At 38.3% G+C, this 13,560-nt stretch overlaps 1 protein-coding gene across 1 annotated transcript in view; it reads left to right on the top strand.

Moving 5' to 3' along the window:
* The window catches only part of Nrk (Nik related kinase), a 98,557-nt gene extending 97,083 nt beyond the window's left edge, over window positions 1-1,474 (top strand). The window contains exon 29 of the mRNA XM_005367370.1: window positions 829-1,474. Within this exon, the coding sequence (XP_005367427.1) occupies window positions 829-924 (96 nt within the window). The 3' untranslated portion in view covers window positions 925-1,474. The remainder of the gene's footprint in view (window positions 1-828) is intronic.
* The last annotated feature ends 12,086 nt before the right edge of the window (window positions 1,475-13,560 follow it).

Here is a 13,560-nt window from a genome sequence, read left to right as displayed (position 1 = left end):
TTGCATCATAATTTTTATATTCATATATATTCCTACATATAGCCTGTTCAGTCCACAAAGTGTTACTTGTATGTATGTATTCAGGGCTGGCTTTTTGGCACTAGACAACTAGTTGGTGTGGTTTTACCTGGTGGAAAAGCACCTCTTCCACTTCCAGCTCTCAGCTTTCCTCAGTTGCCTATAGTTCTTTGTATAGAGTGGAGGTCTTGTAGGCTTTCCAATCCAGTTTGGCATGTCCTCAGCTAAAGGAACGTGTTGTTAACCAAAACTAATAAGGCACTTCAGCCAATGAAAACCATCAATAATAAATATTATGGCAGTTGGTAGCTGCTAAGGGAAGTAGAAGCATAATTCTTTAGGGAAGGCACTCGTAGGTTCCCGGCCTCACACCTGTGCACATATGGTCAGCCCTGATTGGACCCAGTGGGTTATAAATTTTGAAAAGAGAATATGAAGATGGGAGGAAACATGTTGAAGGGATCCAGAGGGAACTGAGCAAGTGATCATGTGATCATAATCCATTGAATAGGTGTATGAAAGTCTCAAAGAATAAATTTTAAAAGTAAACATAAAGCCAAATTAATAAAATATATGAACTGCAATTCTCCAGACTATGGTGAAAAGGTTACCTTGAAATATGCAATTTAAGTTCCAAACTAATCAAACTTATGCTTCTTAAAATAAGAAAAGTTATTCCAAACAAAATGGCTTAATATTTTAATTACATCGAATTATAGTCATAAACTGGTACTTACCACTTTTGTTTATTATCTGGCTAAAATGGATAAGCCACTCACTGATGATGCTTTTCTCTTTATTTCTTTAAAGCTGTTCTTTACGTCTACACTGAGCAATCACCACAGCCGGGTTTACTTTATGACCCTTGGAAAACTTGAAGAGCTCCAAAGAAGTTATGCTGTGTGAAAGATCCCAATGATTTCCTCCAGCATTTACATCCATCACATATATGCCATTACATCCTAAAACTCCAGTTTTACCATTAGAAAAACTTTAATCAGAGGCTTTTAATGTAGCACATCATAGTTTCAATGACAAGTACAGCTTTATAAACAAACTTAACTATAGCAAGCTCTATGTACTCCAATGGTGTACAATATCTTTTGCACGAACTTTGTAACTTTTGTTACTGTGAATTCAGACATTACTCTTAAGACAGTTTGGACAGTATCTGTATTCAGATTTATAGCATGGAGTATAGAAACCTGTTATAAATTACTTTACAAGTGACTTTCAAAAAAATTGGCCCTAAATAAGCTTTTCCAAAGAAAAAATTTAATTAATGTAGGTGACTTTTTTCCAAGAAAAGTTAGATTAAGAGAAAAAACATAAGGAATTTTTATAGCCCAGACTAAGGTTGAACAACCTGCATACCAAAAGAAAACTACAGTGATCAAGGGGGAAATGCCACACAATTCTTTTTCATAATACATCCACAGTTGGAGACCAATTGTGATTTTCCCCCCTTGCTAAACTGGTTTTCTCTATATAAGAAGAAAAGGAGAAAACCTCAGATGTTTGATTCCCCCATCCTAAAGTCCCACATATGTGCAATAACTGTTTTACAACCTACTAAACAATATATTTACTAGTTTGAATACAGAACTGAACTCCAATACACATGTACTGTAGAGAGGTTTTTTTTTTTAATACTTCTAAGTAGGCGTCAAATTCTGTCCCCATGATTGGCTGGGTTCTTAATTTTATTATCTAGCTATTACTATGACCATCAGATAGCATTGAATATTTTCCCAGTCTTACATTAAACTATATAAAATGCCCTTCCAGGTATTAAACAAAGCCATGTGACAAAATGAAAAGAACATTGATAGCTAATACTTGCATTTTCACATTTCTATCACTACAAACTGGAAATAAAGTCATCAAGTGATAATCTCAAATTTAGTCATTGGCTATAAGTAAGTAAATTACAAGAGATTTAAAGCAATAACATTGATCATATATCAAAGTCTGCAAAATTGGACTAGTGGAATTCATGCCAGTCCATACCCAAATATTTTATAGACGCCAAAATAGGTGATATTTGATCACCTATGGTAACTGCTACCTGATAAGAAAACGTGATTTATACCTATCCATCCTCAATGCCATGGTTAGTTCTGGGGCGAGAGAAAAAGCCACAGAACCTACCACAAAGTATACCTCAACGAGCCCTCTAGTTCTGCTTCTGAAATCTGAAGCCTTTTAAACTACCTGGTTAATCAAAACAGAAAGCAGCTGACTGAGTGTGATTTCCTGGCAGTGTATCATTTCCTGGAACCTTTGTGCCAGAAATGAAGATTTGCATTTTCTCATGACTTCTATCAAGAGTGCAGTAGTTCAGTGTTCAGATTGTAGACCAACCTAAATCCCCAAGTGAAATGTGATTCACATTTCTGTAACTGTGACACAATAATGTGATCCTAAAACTGGCTTGTCCTTCAATGTTTACAATTCAAATTACTTTTTTAAGTTCAGTAGTTACTTTAAATAAGCAAACTTTAATGTCAAATCAATACCTTAGAAGTAGTTTTCTTTTAAAAAAAATTGTACACCAAAGGCCGTGGGGAACTTGGTGCAAGTACCTCATCGCTGAGCAAATGGAGCTTGCTATGTTTGAATTTCAGAAATTTTTCTCATTTAAGTAGTATGTAGGAAAGTCTTTTAAGCATTTTTCTTCTTCATATTTACTCAATTAAGCTTATAATAAGTTTTTTTATCTTAAAATCATATGTTTAAGGCAGTAATACATTTAAAAAAAACAATTTTAGCAACTCACCTCCCATTGCTCTCCAAGGCAAGTATTCCAGCAAACACAGGAAATAGCAAGTCGACTCTCCAAAGTTGTCCCAAACCAACCACACAGGAAAGATTAGCACTACACTGCTGTGCTTGGAAGGCTAATGCATTAGTGAGGAAAAGAAGGTTGACACCTAGCAAGGAAAAGGAAGCCGCACGCATTGGGTGGCCAAGTATGAGCTAGTGAAATAGTTGAAGCAGTTCACTAGTAATAAATGTCACTAATGAATATTTCCAGTCTAGGTGTACATCTGTGTAGGATCTATATAGCCTTTGGCAGGTGAGCCAGAACAGTGGAACAATGTCATTTCATAGTCTTTATACTCGGTAATAGAAGAAATGACATATGTACTATACCATGTAACGGTGCCTAGAAGGCCCAGCATATCACAGAAGTGTGGAGAGGCACCCCTGAAGACCAGTGTAACTAGGATTATGATTGGAAGCATGAATATTTTGGAGGGTTATTATCAGCACTGGTGAGAGTATGGTTTAATTTAATGGTGGTTTAGTTGCTTTAAATTACTTGTAATAAAAGAAATTGTGCAAAATGTTTTGAAAACAGTTTAAGAAGAGGACTGATAGCAAAATTTCTGAATGGATTAATGGGTTCAAGCAAAGTAAGATGCTAATTGCAAGAAGTGAAAATTATCAAAGCAATACAACAAGCAAATCAGTATCACTCCTACACTTACATCCCTTCACCCAAATTTTAAAATGCCAAAGATTGAATTCGTTGTGAGATAAACTGATAACTAATTGATGTTTTCTGCAAAGATTTGTTGATTTGATGGCTGGACAGATAACTAGATTAGTAAAGCCCGTGCCTTATGGCTCCAAATTCAATCCCCAGAAATCACATAGAAGTTCCAGTCATGACAGTGGATACTTAGAATTCTTGTGCTAAAGAGAGTTAGACCAGTAGATCGTTGGAGATTGCTTGTCAGCTATTCTAAACTAATTGGAGAGCTTCTGGCCAATGAGAGACCCTGTCTCCAAACAGGTGGATGGCATTCCTGAGGATGACACTGGATGTTATCTTCTGCTCTTTCTCCCTCCTTCCCTCCCTCCTTCCCTCCCTCCCTCCCTCTCTCCTTCTCTCCCTCCCTCCCTCCTTCCCCTTTCTCTCACCTCCCTCCCTCCCTCCTCCCTCTGTCTCCTCCATAACACAGACACATACACAAACACACACACATACACATGCATACACAGGCACACATGCATACACAGGCACACACACAAAAAAACACAATTCATTCATCTGAGATGGTCTTGATAAAATAATGAATATTGTCACATACTCTCAATGGGATCTTTTAAGTACTTTTTGATTTGTCTCAAGATATGTGCCTATTTGAATCATTTATATTCAACATGTATGGACTCATCTTTGAGACTAATTGATTGGAAACTCTAATGGATCATTGTTTGGCTTCTTAAATAAAAATTTGGAGTTATTAATTGATGTCATTATTGAAATACACAGTGTCTTGGAATTTGAACTCATTTGAGAAATAATTTCTTTAAAACAAGTAAGAATCTAACAATTAGTGTATATTTGAGGGTCTCTCTGTTGCATGGTTCTGGTCAAGGAAACCTGTATCTATCTAATAAGAGCCCTTTCTGTAAACTGGGGGTGTGAGCCAGTAAAGATCTTGTCATTCAAGCATGAAGGTGTCAGTGTGGAGTCCTAAAATATTGGTAGAGCTGTTGTAAACCCAGCATTGGGGGAGGGGATAAAAAGTGGATTCCTAAAGCTTGCTGGCCAACCAGTATGGCCAAATCAGAGTCTTTGACTCAGCAAGACAAAAAATAAAGTGGCAAGAAACCGAGGAAGATGCTCAATGTTGATCTGTGCCCTTCAAGTGCACATGAACATATATAGAAAACACAACATCCTATGTAAATAGCTCAGAGGTTACCCTTGTACAATTAGAAGCTAATAACATTTCCTCTAGATATGTGGGACTAAAGACATAGAATCACATAGGATAGAGTTTAACACATTTTGATTTAACATGGAACACTGGTAGCCACATAAGTATAGAATCATTCAATATGGGCAAACCCAAGCAAATCTCAATACTACCTTCCCTAGAATCCCATCCCAGTATCTTAATGTTTGGTGGAAATGAAAAGTAAGAACCTTATGCAAAGAGAAGAGTACATATTTGTAGTTTATTAGTAATCATAATGGGGTTTGTAAAAGCTGATAATTGAAGAGAGAAGAAAGCATCAACATGGCATTGTCACTTGTTATGTATATTTAGAAACATCAATCTGATTCAAAATAGTAGTTCCAGAAGAGGTAAAATTAACTTATGTGGAATTATGTTTTCAGAAGCTTGTCGATATTGCAGATAAATAGAAAATCAGATTTGGAGCCATCTCCCTCAAAAGGGAGGCCACTATGACCTGTTACTTTAAGTAAATGACAGTTTTCTTAGTTATTGCAGGCATCACAAAGTAAGGTATTTACTTTCTAGTATACAAACATTTGTTTTGTATGTGGTCCTTTTCCACAAATTATCTTGTTGCATCCCGAGATATGTTTTCTTTCACAAATGTTATGTTACTATGAACATATGTTCCTGTGTTCATTGAAGGTACCTTTCTAGAAGGTAAATTATTTTTAGGGAGGAAGCTATTAAACCAAGCATTCTGTACCAGAAAGATGAATCTCTAGCAATCAATATAATGGGGTAAAAACTGATTGAACTACCAAAATGCAAAGTTATTTTCCATAGGTAAAATTAAATTTATATGACAAGCTGAGAAAATATGGGCTATATTTGATAATGCCCACTGGTCTATTGTCTACACTCATCCAAATAGATACTTGATAGCTTGAAGTGACTTTGGGGTTTCCTGGCCATGAGCATCCATGATAGTCTTTGGGCTAGGTGCCCAAATACCTTGGGTCATAAACCTCCCTGGGTAATAGCTTTGCAAATTATAGTTCGCCGTATCCTTTCTACTCCTGATTAATCTTTTTCCAATCAGCCCTTTAATCTGTTTGCACCCCATCCCATTTCATGTAAAATTAATTATGTCTTCATTCACTTTTAAGAATGACCTGATATAATCATGCCAATGAACTTAGACTTCAGAAGAGTTCCATTCATGCTCTATTATATGCTCTATTATATAACCCCTTTAAATGCCTAAGATTTTTAAGTAACTCTCATGAACTGTGTTGAATTACTTAGCCTAGTAAAATGAATAAATATATATTCGCTCCATATATGACCCCAGTGACAGACCAGAGGAATGATTACACCCAATTGGGCACAGCTTGATGAATCATTGACTTCACTGACTGACTTTAACAGAACCTGATTGATGAGTTACTGGGCATGGGTGGTCATTCAGTCTGCTTCATTTTGTGGATTCTTTTGGAATTTTAAATCCAATAGGAAACTTGGAGATTCTTTTAGTCAAAGATAGCTTGCAAAGGTTTGATACTCATCATGGCCCAGCTAGGATTTAAGCTCTACAAAGTTTGGCTTCAGAATGTGTGCTGTTCCTTAGAATTGAGAAGAAATGAATATCAACATACTTCAAACAATATCTTTCTGCAGAATCATTAATAAGTCCAATTTTTCATCTACTTGTCAGTTGTTGGAGGATAAGATTATACTTATTTGGCATTAAATCCCATTGTTAATTTTAAAGTGTGGGTGTAGATGGAGCCTTAAAAAGTTGGTGAGGGCTAAAGAGATGGCTCAGTTGGTAAGAACACTTACTGTGCAAGTATTAAGACCCACATTGAGATTCTAAGCACTCATTTAAAATCGAGGCATGGAATATGTGCCTGTAATCAAAGCTGAAGGTTTGCTGGATGCCAGCCTAGCTCTCAGTTGAGTGAGAAACCCTGTATCAAGGGAATAAGGTGGGGAATGTTAGAACAAGACCACTGATGGTCCTCCTCTGACCTCCATAAGCATGTAGGTTAGCACATTCAGAATGCACAGGTACATACACCACACACAATCACACAGCCTCAGAAAACACTGACTGATTGAATGAAATATCTTGAGTAGAGTGTGAAAAAAAAAAGAGAACAAATAAAATCCTCTGCTCTCCTATTACGGCGCAGAGCCACACACCTCTATGATATGTATCTCTATAGTTGCCATGAATATTAGCTCTCCTGGTACTTACTTGATAACATGTGTTAGGAAATATGATATGCTTTTCTTGACTTGGAGTTGAGAGCAAAAGTAATTCATAAGAGGTGAGTGAAGTAGAAGGCAGCTATTATCCCAAACAAGTGTATCTTTTTCTCAGTGGTCTGGATACATGGACACACACTGAGAAATCTCGTCGCAGCCAATTCTGCCTTTGTCTCTGTTTATCATCTGCAAGGTTAAGTGAGGTTATATCTTGGGCTTCAGTTCAAAGAATGTGTTTGCTTGTATATTCAAATATCTGTCTAAACTGCTTAAAATAACAAGTGGTTTCACACCAGAAACTGAGGGAATTTGGTTTCAAATGTTGGAGTATGGTCCCTCACGAGGCTCCCCGATTACAAGTACATGGAATGTAGGACCACTTCTTGTGGTCCTGAGTGCCCAGTACCTTCAGCCACATCACAGTTCAGTTCAAAGGAAAGAAGCTAGTCTCGGCTTATTCCATTCATAGCTCAGAAACTGGAGTTGGGATTCTCATATGATTTGTGATGGCTTTTATGACGAGTTTTTCTCCTTTTAAACTGTTTTTCTTTGCATCTAATATCCACTTATGAATGAATACGAACCATGTTTGTCTTTCTGGGTCTGGGTTACCTCACTCAGGAATGTTTTTGTGTAGTTCTATCAATTAGTCTGCAAATTGGGAGTGCAGGGTTGTCAGAGGGAGGGGTGAAGGGAAGGGGGCAGGAGAACATGAAGAAACAGGAAGGTTGAGTTGTGGGAGGGACAGAGAGGGAGAGAAAGGAGAGAGGTATCTTGATACAGGGAGTAATGGCTTAGGGAGAAAGCTGGTACTAGGGAAACTCCCAGGAATCTACAAGGTTGACTTTAGTTAACACTACTAGCAATAATGCAGAGGGTATCTGAACTGGCTTTCTCTTGTAATCAGATTGATGACCACCCTAATTGTCATCATAGAACCTTCAGCCAGTAACTGGTGGAAACAGATACAGATCCACAGCTAAGTACTGGGCCGAGCTCCTGGGTTCTAGTCAAAGAGAGGATGGAGGGATTATATGAGCAAAGGGATCAAGATCATTGTGGGGAAACCCACAGTAACAGCTGACTCAAGCTAGGAGAAGCTAGTGATTCTGGACTATTGATAGCTGGGGAACAAACTAAGCCATATGAACGCGGGTGTCAGTTGTATGGCTTGGGCAGTCTGTGGAACCACTGGGAGTGGGACTACGATTTATCCCCAGTGTATGAACTGACTTTTTCGAGGGATACCATGTTCAGCCTTAATACAGCAGGGAGGAGCTTGGTCCTGCCTCAGTTTAGTTGACTTCCCAAGGGAGGCCTTACCCTTTCTTAGGAGTTCATGGGTGGGGGAGTGTAAATGAAAAAACTTTTAAATAAAAAATTAAAACAAAATATTTTTTTATTTTGTGGATAATGTGTGTATGTATGGATTTGGGTGTGCCAATACACACCAGCAATATGGAATTGGTGATCAGCATGAGACTGTGAGCGAGCAAAGACAGTTACATGGAAACAGGTTTTCCTTCTGCTTTACATGGGTTCTGAGGACCGAGCTTAGGCTGGCAGGCTTGAACCAAGTGTTTTCCCCACTGAGCCATCCTATTGGCCTTGCTCTTCTGGCCTACCTCCCCACTCCCTCCACGCTCTCTCTTTATCCTTCCCTCCTTCCCACCTTCCTTCCTTCCCCCCACCTTTCTCTGATTTTTCTTTTTTTAGAGATAAGAGTTTCTCTGTGTAACAGCCCTGTGTGTTCTAGAGCTTGTTCTGTAGGGCAGGCTGACCTCAAACTGCCTGCCTCTGCCTTCCAAGTGCTATAATTAAAGGCATGTAATTAAAAAATATGAACCGTACGCTGCTGCTGCCTCCTCCTCCTCCTCCTCTTACTCTTCTACTTTTACTACATCTTCTTCCTTTCTCTTAAGAGAGGGTCTCATTAGCAAGCCCTGATCTGAAACTACCTATGTAGAATAGGCTGGCATCAAACTTACATAGATCCTGCTGCCACTGGCTCCAAAGTTTTAGGATTAAAGGTGTATGTCACCATGCATAGTCTTGTTCTGGCTTTTTTCCCTTTCAGTTTTTAATTTTTTTAATTTTCAACAGATTTTTTTTCATACAGGTCCGATTACTATTTCCCCTCTCCCATCTACACACAGACCCTCCCAGACTTCACCACCCATACAAATCACATTTTTTGTTTCTCTCATTAGAATACAAACAGTCATCTGAAATAATAATAAAATAAAGTAAGATAAAATAAAACCAGATAAACCCGGATAGGACTAAACAAATAATGGTGGTAACTTCTTGAAAACTGCATTGATGGAGTTCCCTTTTTAGTCAATCTTCTGTTTCCCGTGTGCTCTAGCACCTTTTTGTCCAGTCTATGCAACATGGGAAAGTGCAGGGCTTGTCTCAGGTCCTTGCTACAGTAATTTGTTAGGCTGGATCATCTCAACTAGCTACGTCAAAATTATTCTGAGCAGTTTTTAATCCAAAGCCAATCTTTAGGTGGTGTTTTTCAACTTAGTGGTGTGATCATAGTCCTGGAGGAGTTGTCCTTGTGAGGCTCCATCCTCCTTATGTTCATGGTTCACTGCAGAAAACTGAGAGACACTCTAACCTGAAATCATATACAGGAAAGTATATGGAACCTTTTCTAGAATTAATTAGTACTCTATATGACCATTAATATCATAACAAAAAGTTTCATATATATACTATAAATCTTATACCTTAAGAAAAAATGTTAAAGGGTCAATATAAAACCAAAGGATTATGAGACGAATAACAATAAAATGGCCCTTAGATTTTTGCTTTTCTTCTGTTCCATATCAGGACCCCTGATTGGCTGACATTTGTCTAGTGGTGGTGTCCTGGTGAATGTGTGCTGGCAGGTGATCTTATCTACAGCAGTTGGAATGTTAGGCATTTCCTTTGAATGGTCTGTTCTTGGGTGGTGGTCAGGGCCTATAACCAGGTATTGCCCCAGGGTAAACTACTGAGACTCAGGCCTCTTATTAAATTTATCAAGGGCTAAGTTCTACTCTGGCAGGTGATAATGGTTGAAAATAAAGAACTTCTTTTGGGGACCTGTCCATACTTAGCTTATCATAGCTGGCATCCACATGAGTCTCCCCTAAAAAAAACCTCTTTATTATAGGATAGTAATCTATGAGCCTCTCCTAAAAAAATAACCTTTATTATAAGTAATACTGAGCTAGTGTGAGATTATTTTGTATCTTCTGCCATCATCTGGTGTTGGAACGTGGGGACCAGTTCACAATTTTTGGGATTGGTCTGCCAGCTCTGTGGCCCACTGGGCACTGAATCTCCTGTCCATGGCTCTAGCAAGCCCTCAGATGCAGCAGGCTGCTTCTCAGCACTTCCTTGCTCATGACCCACATGCTACCTCTCTGTGTGATACACACCAGGCCACATGCTGCTGCCGGCAATCCCTGTGATGTACACAGTCAGCAACTTGTACTGACAGAAAACTTTGGGTTTTTTCTTTTTCTTGGGCCCCAACTCTCAGAATTGTTTGATCACCTTAATAACTGCTTTTAATTTGTTAAACGCATATTTTTCAGTACCTAAGTAAGCAACACATGTTGTTCACTGCTGGCAGCATCTCTCGGCCAAGTGGCTGCAACTGTGACACCTGCTGGCCAATAACGATTATTATACCTGCTTCAATTCATTGTAATTGCCTTATGACAGGTAAGATCTGAAAAAAACTACAAACAGTGACTGATAACATCCAGGAGATCAATAATTATTTTGCTTATACTATAGAAGGTATTCTGCAAGGCTTATGTGATTTTCCTCCTGTACCCCTTTATTTGATTCTAGGAATTAGTTCTGTTTTCAATATTATCTCATTAAAAATGGTCCAATACTATGGAGAAGGATAGCATCAGTTTGACAAAATTATATGAAAGAATTTGTGCTGTTGAACTTAACTATCAGAATCTGTTGAAAAGTTATGATAGATTAATGGATAAGATATCTCTCCAGGAGCGTAATATGCACACAATCAAAATTATATCCAAAGAGGAGATGTTACCTTTACTGGACAAGTTTCATACCTTGGAGTCTTCAGTGAAGGCATTAGAACAGAACACTGGTCAGGAGATTCAGACTTTACAAAAGGTAGTAGTAAAAAGATTTGAAAAGATTGAGGAATTTAATGAAACTAATGAGCAGGGACAGAAGGTACAAGGACAGGATTTAGCCTCATCAGTACATGCCAGACCATGAGATGATTTACATAGAGTTTCAACTTCATATCTGGTAATTTCCTCAGAAAGACTATCTGGCACAAAGCACCCTAAGGTAGTCAAAGAATATGCATGGGAACCAATACATATGAGCAATCTAAAAGAAATAAAGCTTGCAATAATTTCTTATGTGCTACATTCTACATTTTTAAGGGAAATGGTGAAAATATGGGCTTCAAGCACTAAGGCTACCCCACACAATTGGCTTCAATTAATTTTAGCAGTCCTAGAAGATGGACCTCAGCTGCTTTGGAAGTGTTATTGAAGAGAAGAGACAAAACTTTTAGAAAAGCAAAAGGATTTGAGACTTCCCAAGATCAAATTCTTGGCAAACATCATTACTCTGATTCTCAGGAACAGGCTCACTACAATGAATGTACCTTGTCTCTGTGTAGCACAGCAGCTTTAAAAGCTTGGGACAGAATTCAGGAACTAGGAAAGTGGTTGAATCAAATTGTATTCATTTAAACACTGCTTGGCCCATTATATCCAGCCTCTTCTCAGCTAAGCGCACCTGGACTAGCCCATTTCCAATAATGTGTGTAGCACCCCTAGGTGCACTTACCGGGAAGATTCTAGCCTACGTCCATCCTGGGTCAGAGCTTCATGGCGTCTGCCCGGGCGAGGGGAGCATAGCCTCTGAGCTCACTTCCTCTTCCTCCCAGCATTCTGTTCTGCCTACTCCACCCACCTAAGGGATGGCCTATCAAAATGGGCCAAGGCAGTTTGTTTAGTTTATTACCAATGACCTTCCTCCATCAAAGATGGGGTCCTATAGCAATGGCTTCATTTGGTTGATATGATGTCATGATGCTGATAGCGCTAGTATAAGGCTGGTTTGGGGGTACCAGCTGTGGAAATGGTGCACCTTCTTAGAACATTCTGGACAGAACTCCAAATAAGAACTTCAAAAAACAAACAAACAAACAAAAAGACCCTATTGACTACTCAAAGACCATTTGCAATTATACAAAACAGCAATCTTGAAACTTAACTATCATTTTACTTTTGCAGGATCCCATAGATAAAACATTGACCCCACGACAGCTAGAAGCAACTCTAGAAGATGATGTTTTCCTCTCCCAACAAAGTTTTTCCTCTGGGTTAGGGACACCATTTTGGGGTTGATTATTACTCATACAGGTTTGGGGGTTGGAGTGGAAATTATATAGGCTCAGAGATCTCAAAAAAAGAGAGAAAACTGAATGAGATAATAGGCAGATTAGTGTGAACTTACTCACATTAATAATAGTAATAGTGAGTAATAGAGTGAATACTTGTGAACTATTATTTATGGACAATTTACATTGGTATAGATGTTTGTATATTGATACAAGTATAGAAAGGAGCACCAGGCTGCATTCCTGCTACCCGGCTCCTGGCCATCTGGAATTTATGCCCCAAAATAACAATACATAAACTGTATTCATTTAAACACTGCCTGGCCCATTATATCTAGCCTCTTCTTGGCTAACTCTCATATCTTGCTTAACCCATATTTAGTAATCTGTGTAGCACCACGAAATGGTGTCTTACTGGGAAAGATTCAGCATGTCTGACCTGGCGGCTTGCTCCCTTGCACCTGACCAGAGAGGAGAGGCATGGCATCAGGCTCACTTCCCTTCTTCCCAGCATTCTGTTCTGTCTACTCCACCCACCTAAGGGCTGGCCTATCAAATGGGCCAAGGCAGTTTCTTTATTAACCAATGAAATCATCACAAAAAAGAAGACCCTTCCACATCATACAAGTTCAGATTATATTTGTTATATGGAATATGCTCCTATTTCTGTTAACAATATTTGTATACCTATGCAGTTATTTTGTCATATTGCATGAATGCATGTTTCTACCTCTGTTTAAGACATTTTGTATATTGATATAATTTTAGGTTATATTTATCATATTGCATTATATATTTTTACCTCTGATCAAGATATATATACATTGTTTATATTTTGAAGTCATTGTTCTCCTTCACTGCACAGTTTTTTAACAATTGTTTAATATTCTGATATGAAGTCTTAATCTTTAAGTTATATATGTATTAAGTATTATAGGTAAATAGTCATTCATGTTTCTTATAGTTTTAGTCAGACTAATTAGGTTCTTTAGATACATAGACATTGTATTATGCATAGATAGGTAACCTTCAACTGCTTCAAATATGTAGGACATGACATTTAAATAGCTTATGATTCTGCTGATGTGAGACACAGTTGCTCCTGGCAGCACCGATATATTCCTGAGGGAGAGTTGAGGACCAAAAACGGTCTACTTGGAGTTCATT

This window comes from Microtus ochrogaster, unplaced genomic scaffold (assembly GCF_000317375.1).
Source record: "Microtus ochrogaster isolate Prairie Vole_2 unplaced genomic scaffold, MicOch1.0 UNK17, whole genome shotgun sequence".
Lineage (NCBI taxonomy): Eukaryota > Metazoa > Chordata > Mammalia > Rodentia > Cricetidae > Microtus > Microtus ochrogaster.
The sequence above is the reverse complement of the archived record's forward strand: the minus strand, read 5'-3'. Positions and strand labels throughout refer to the sequence as shown.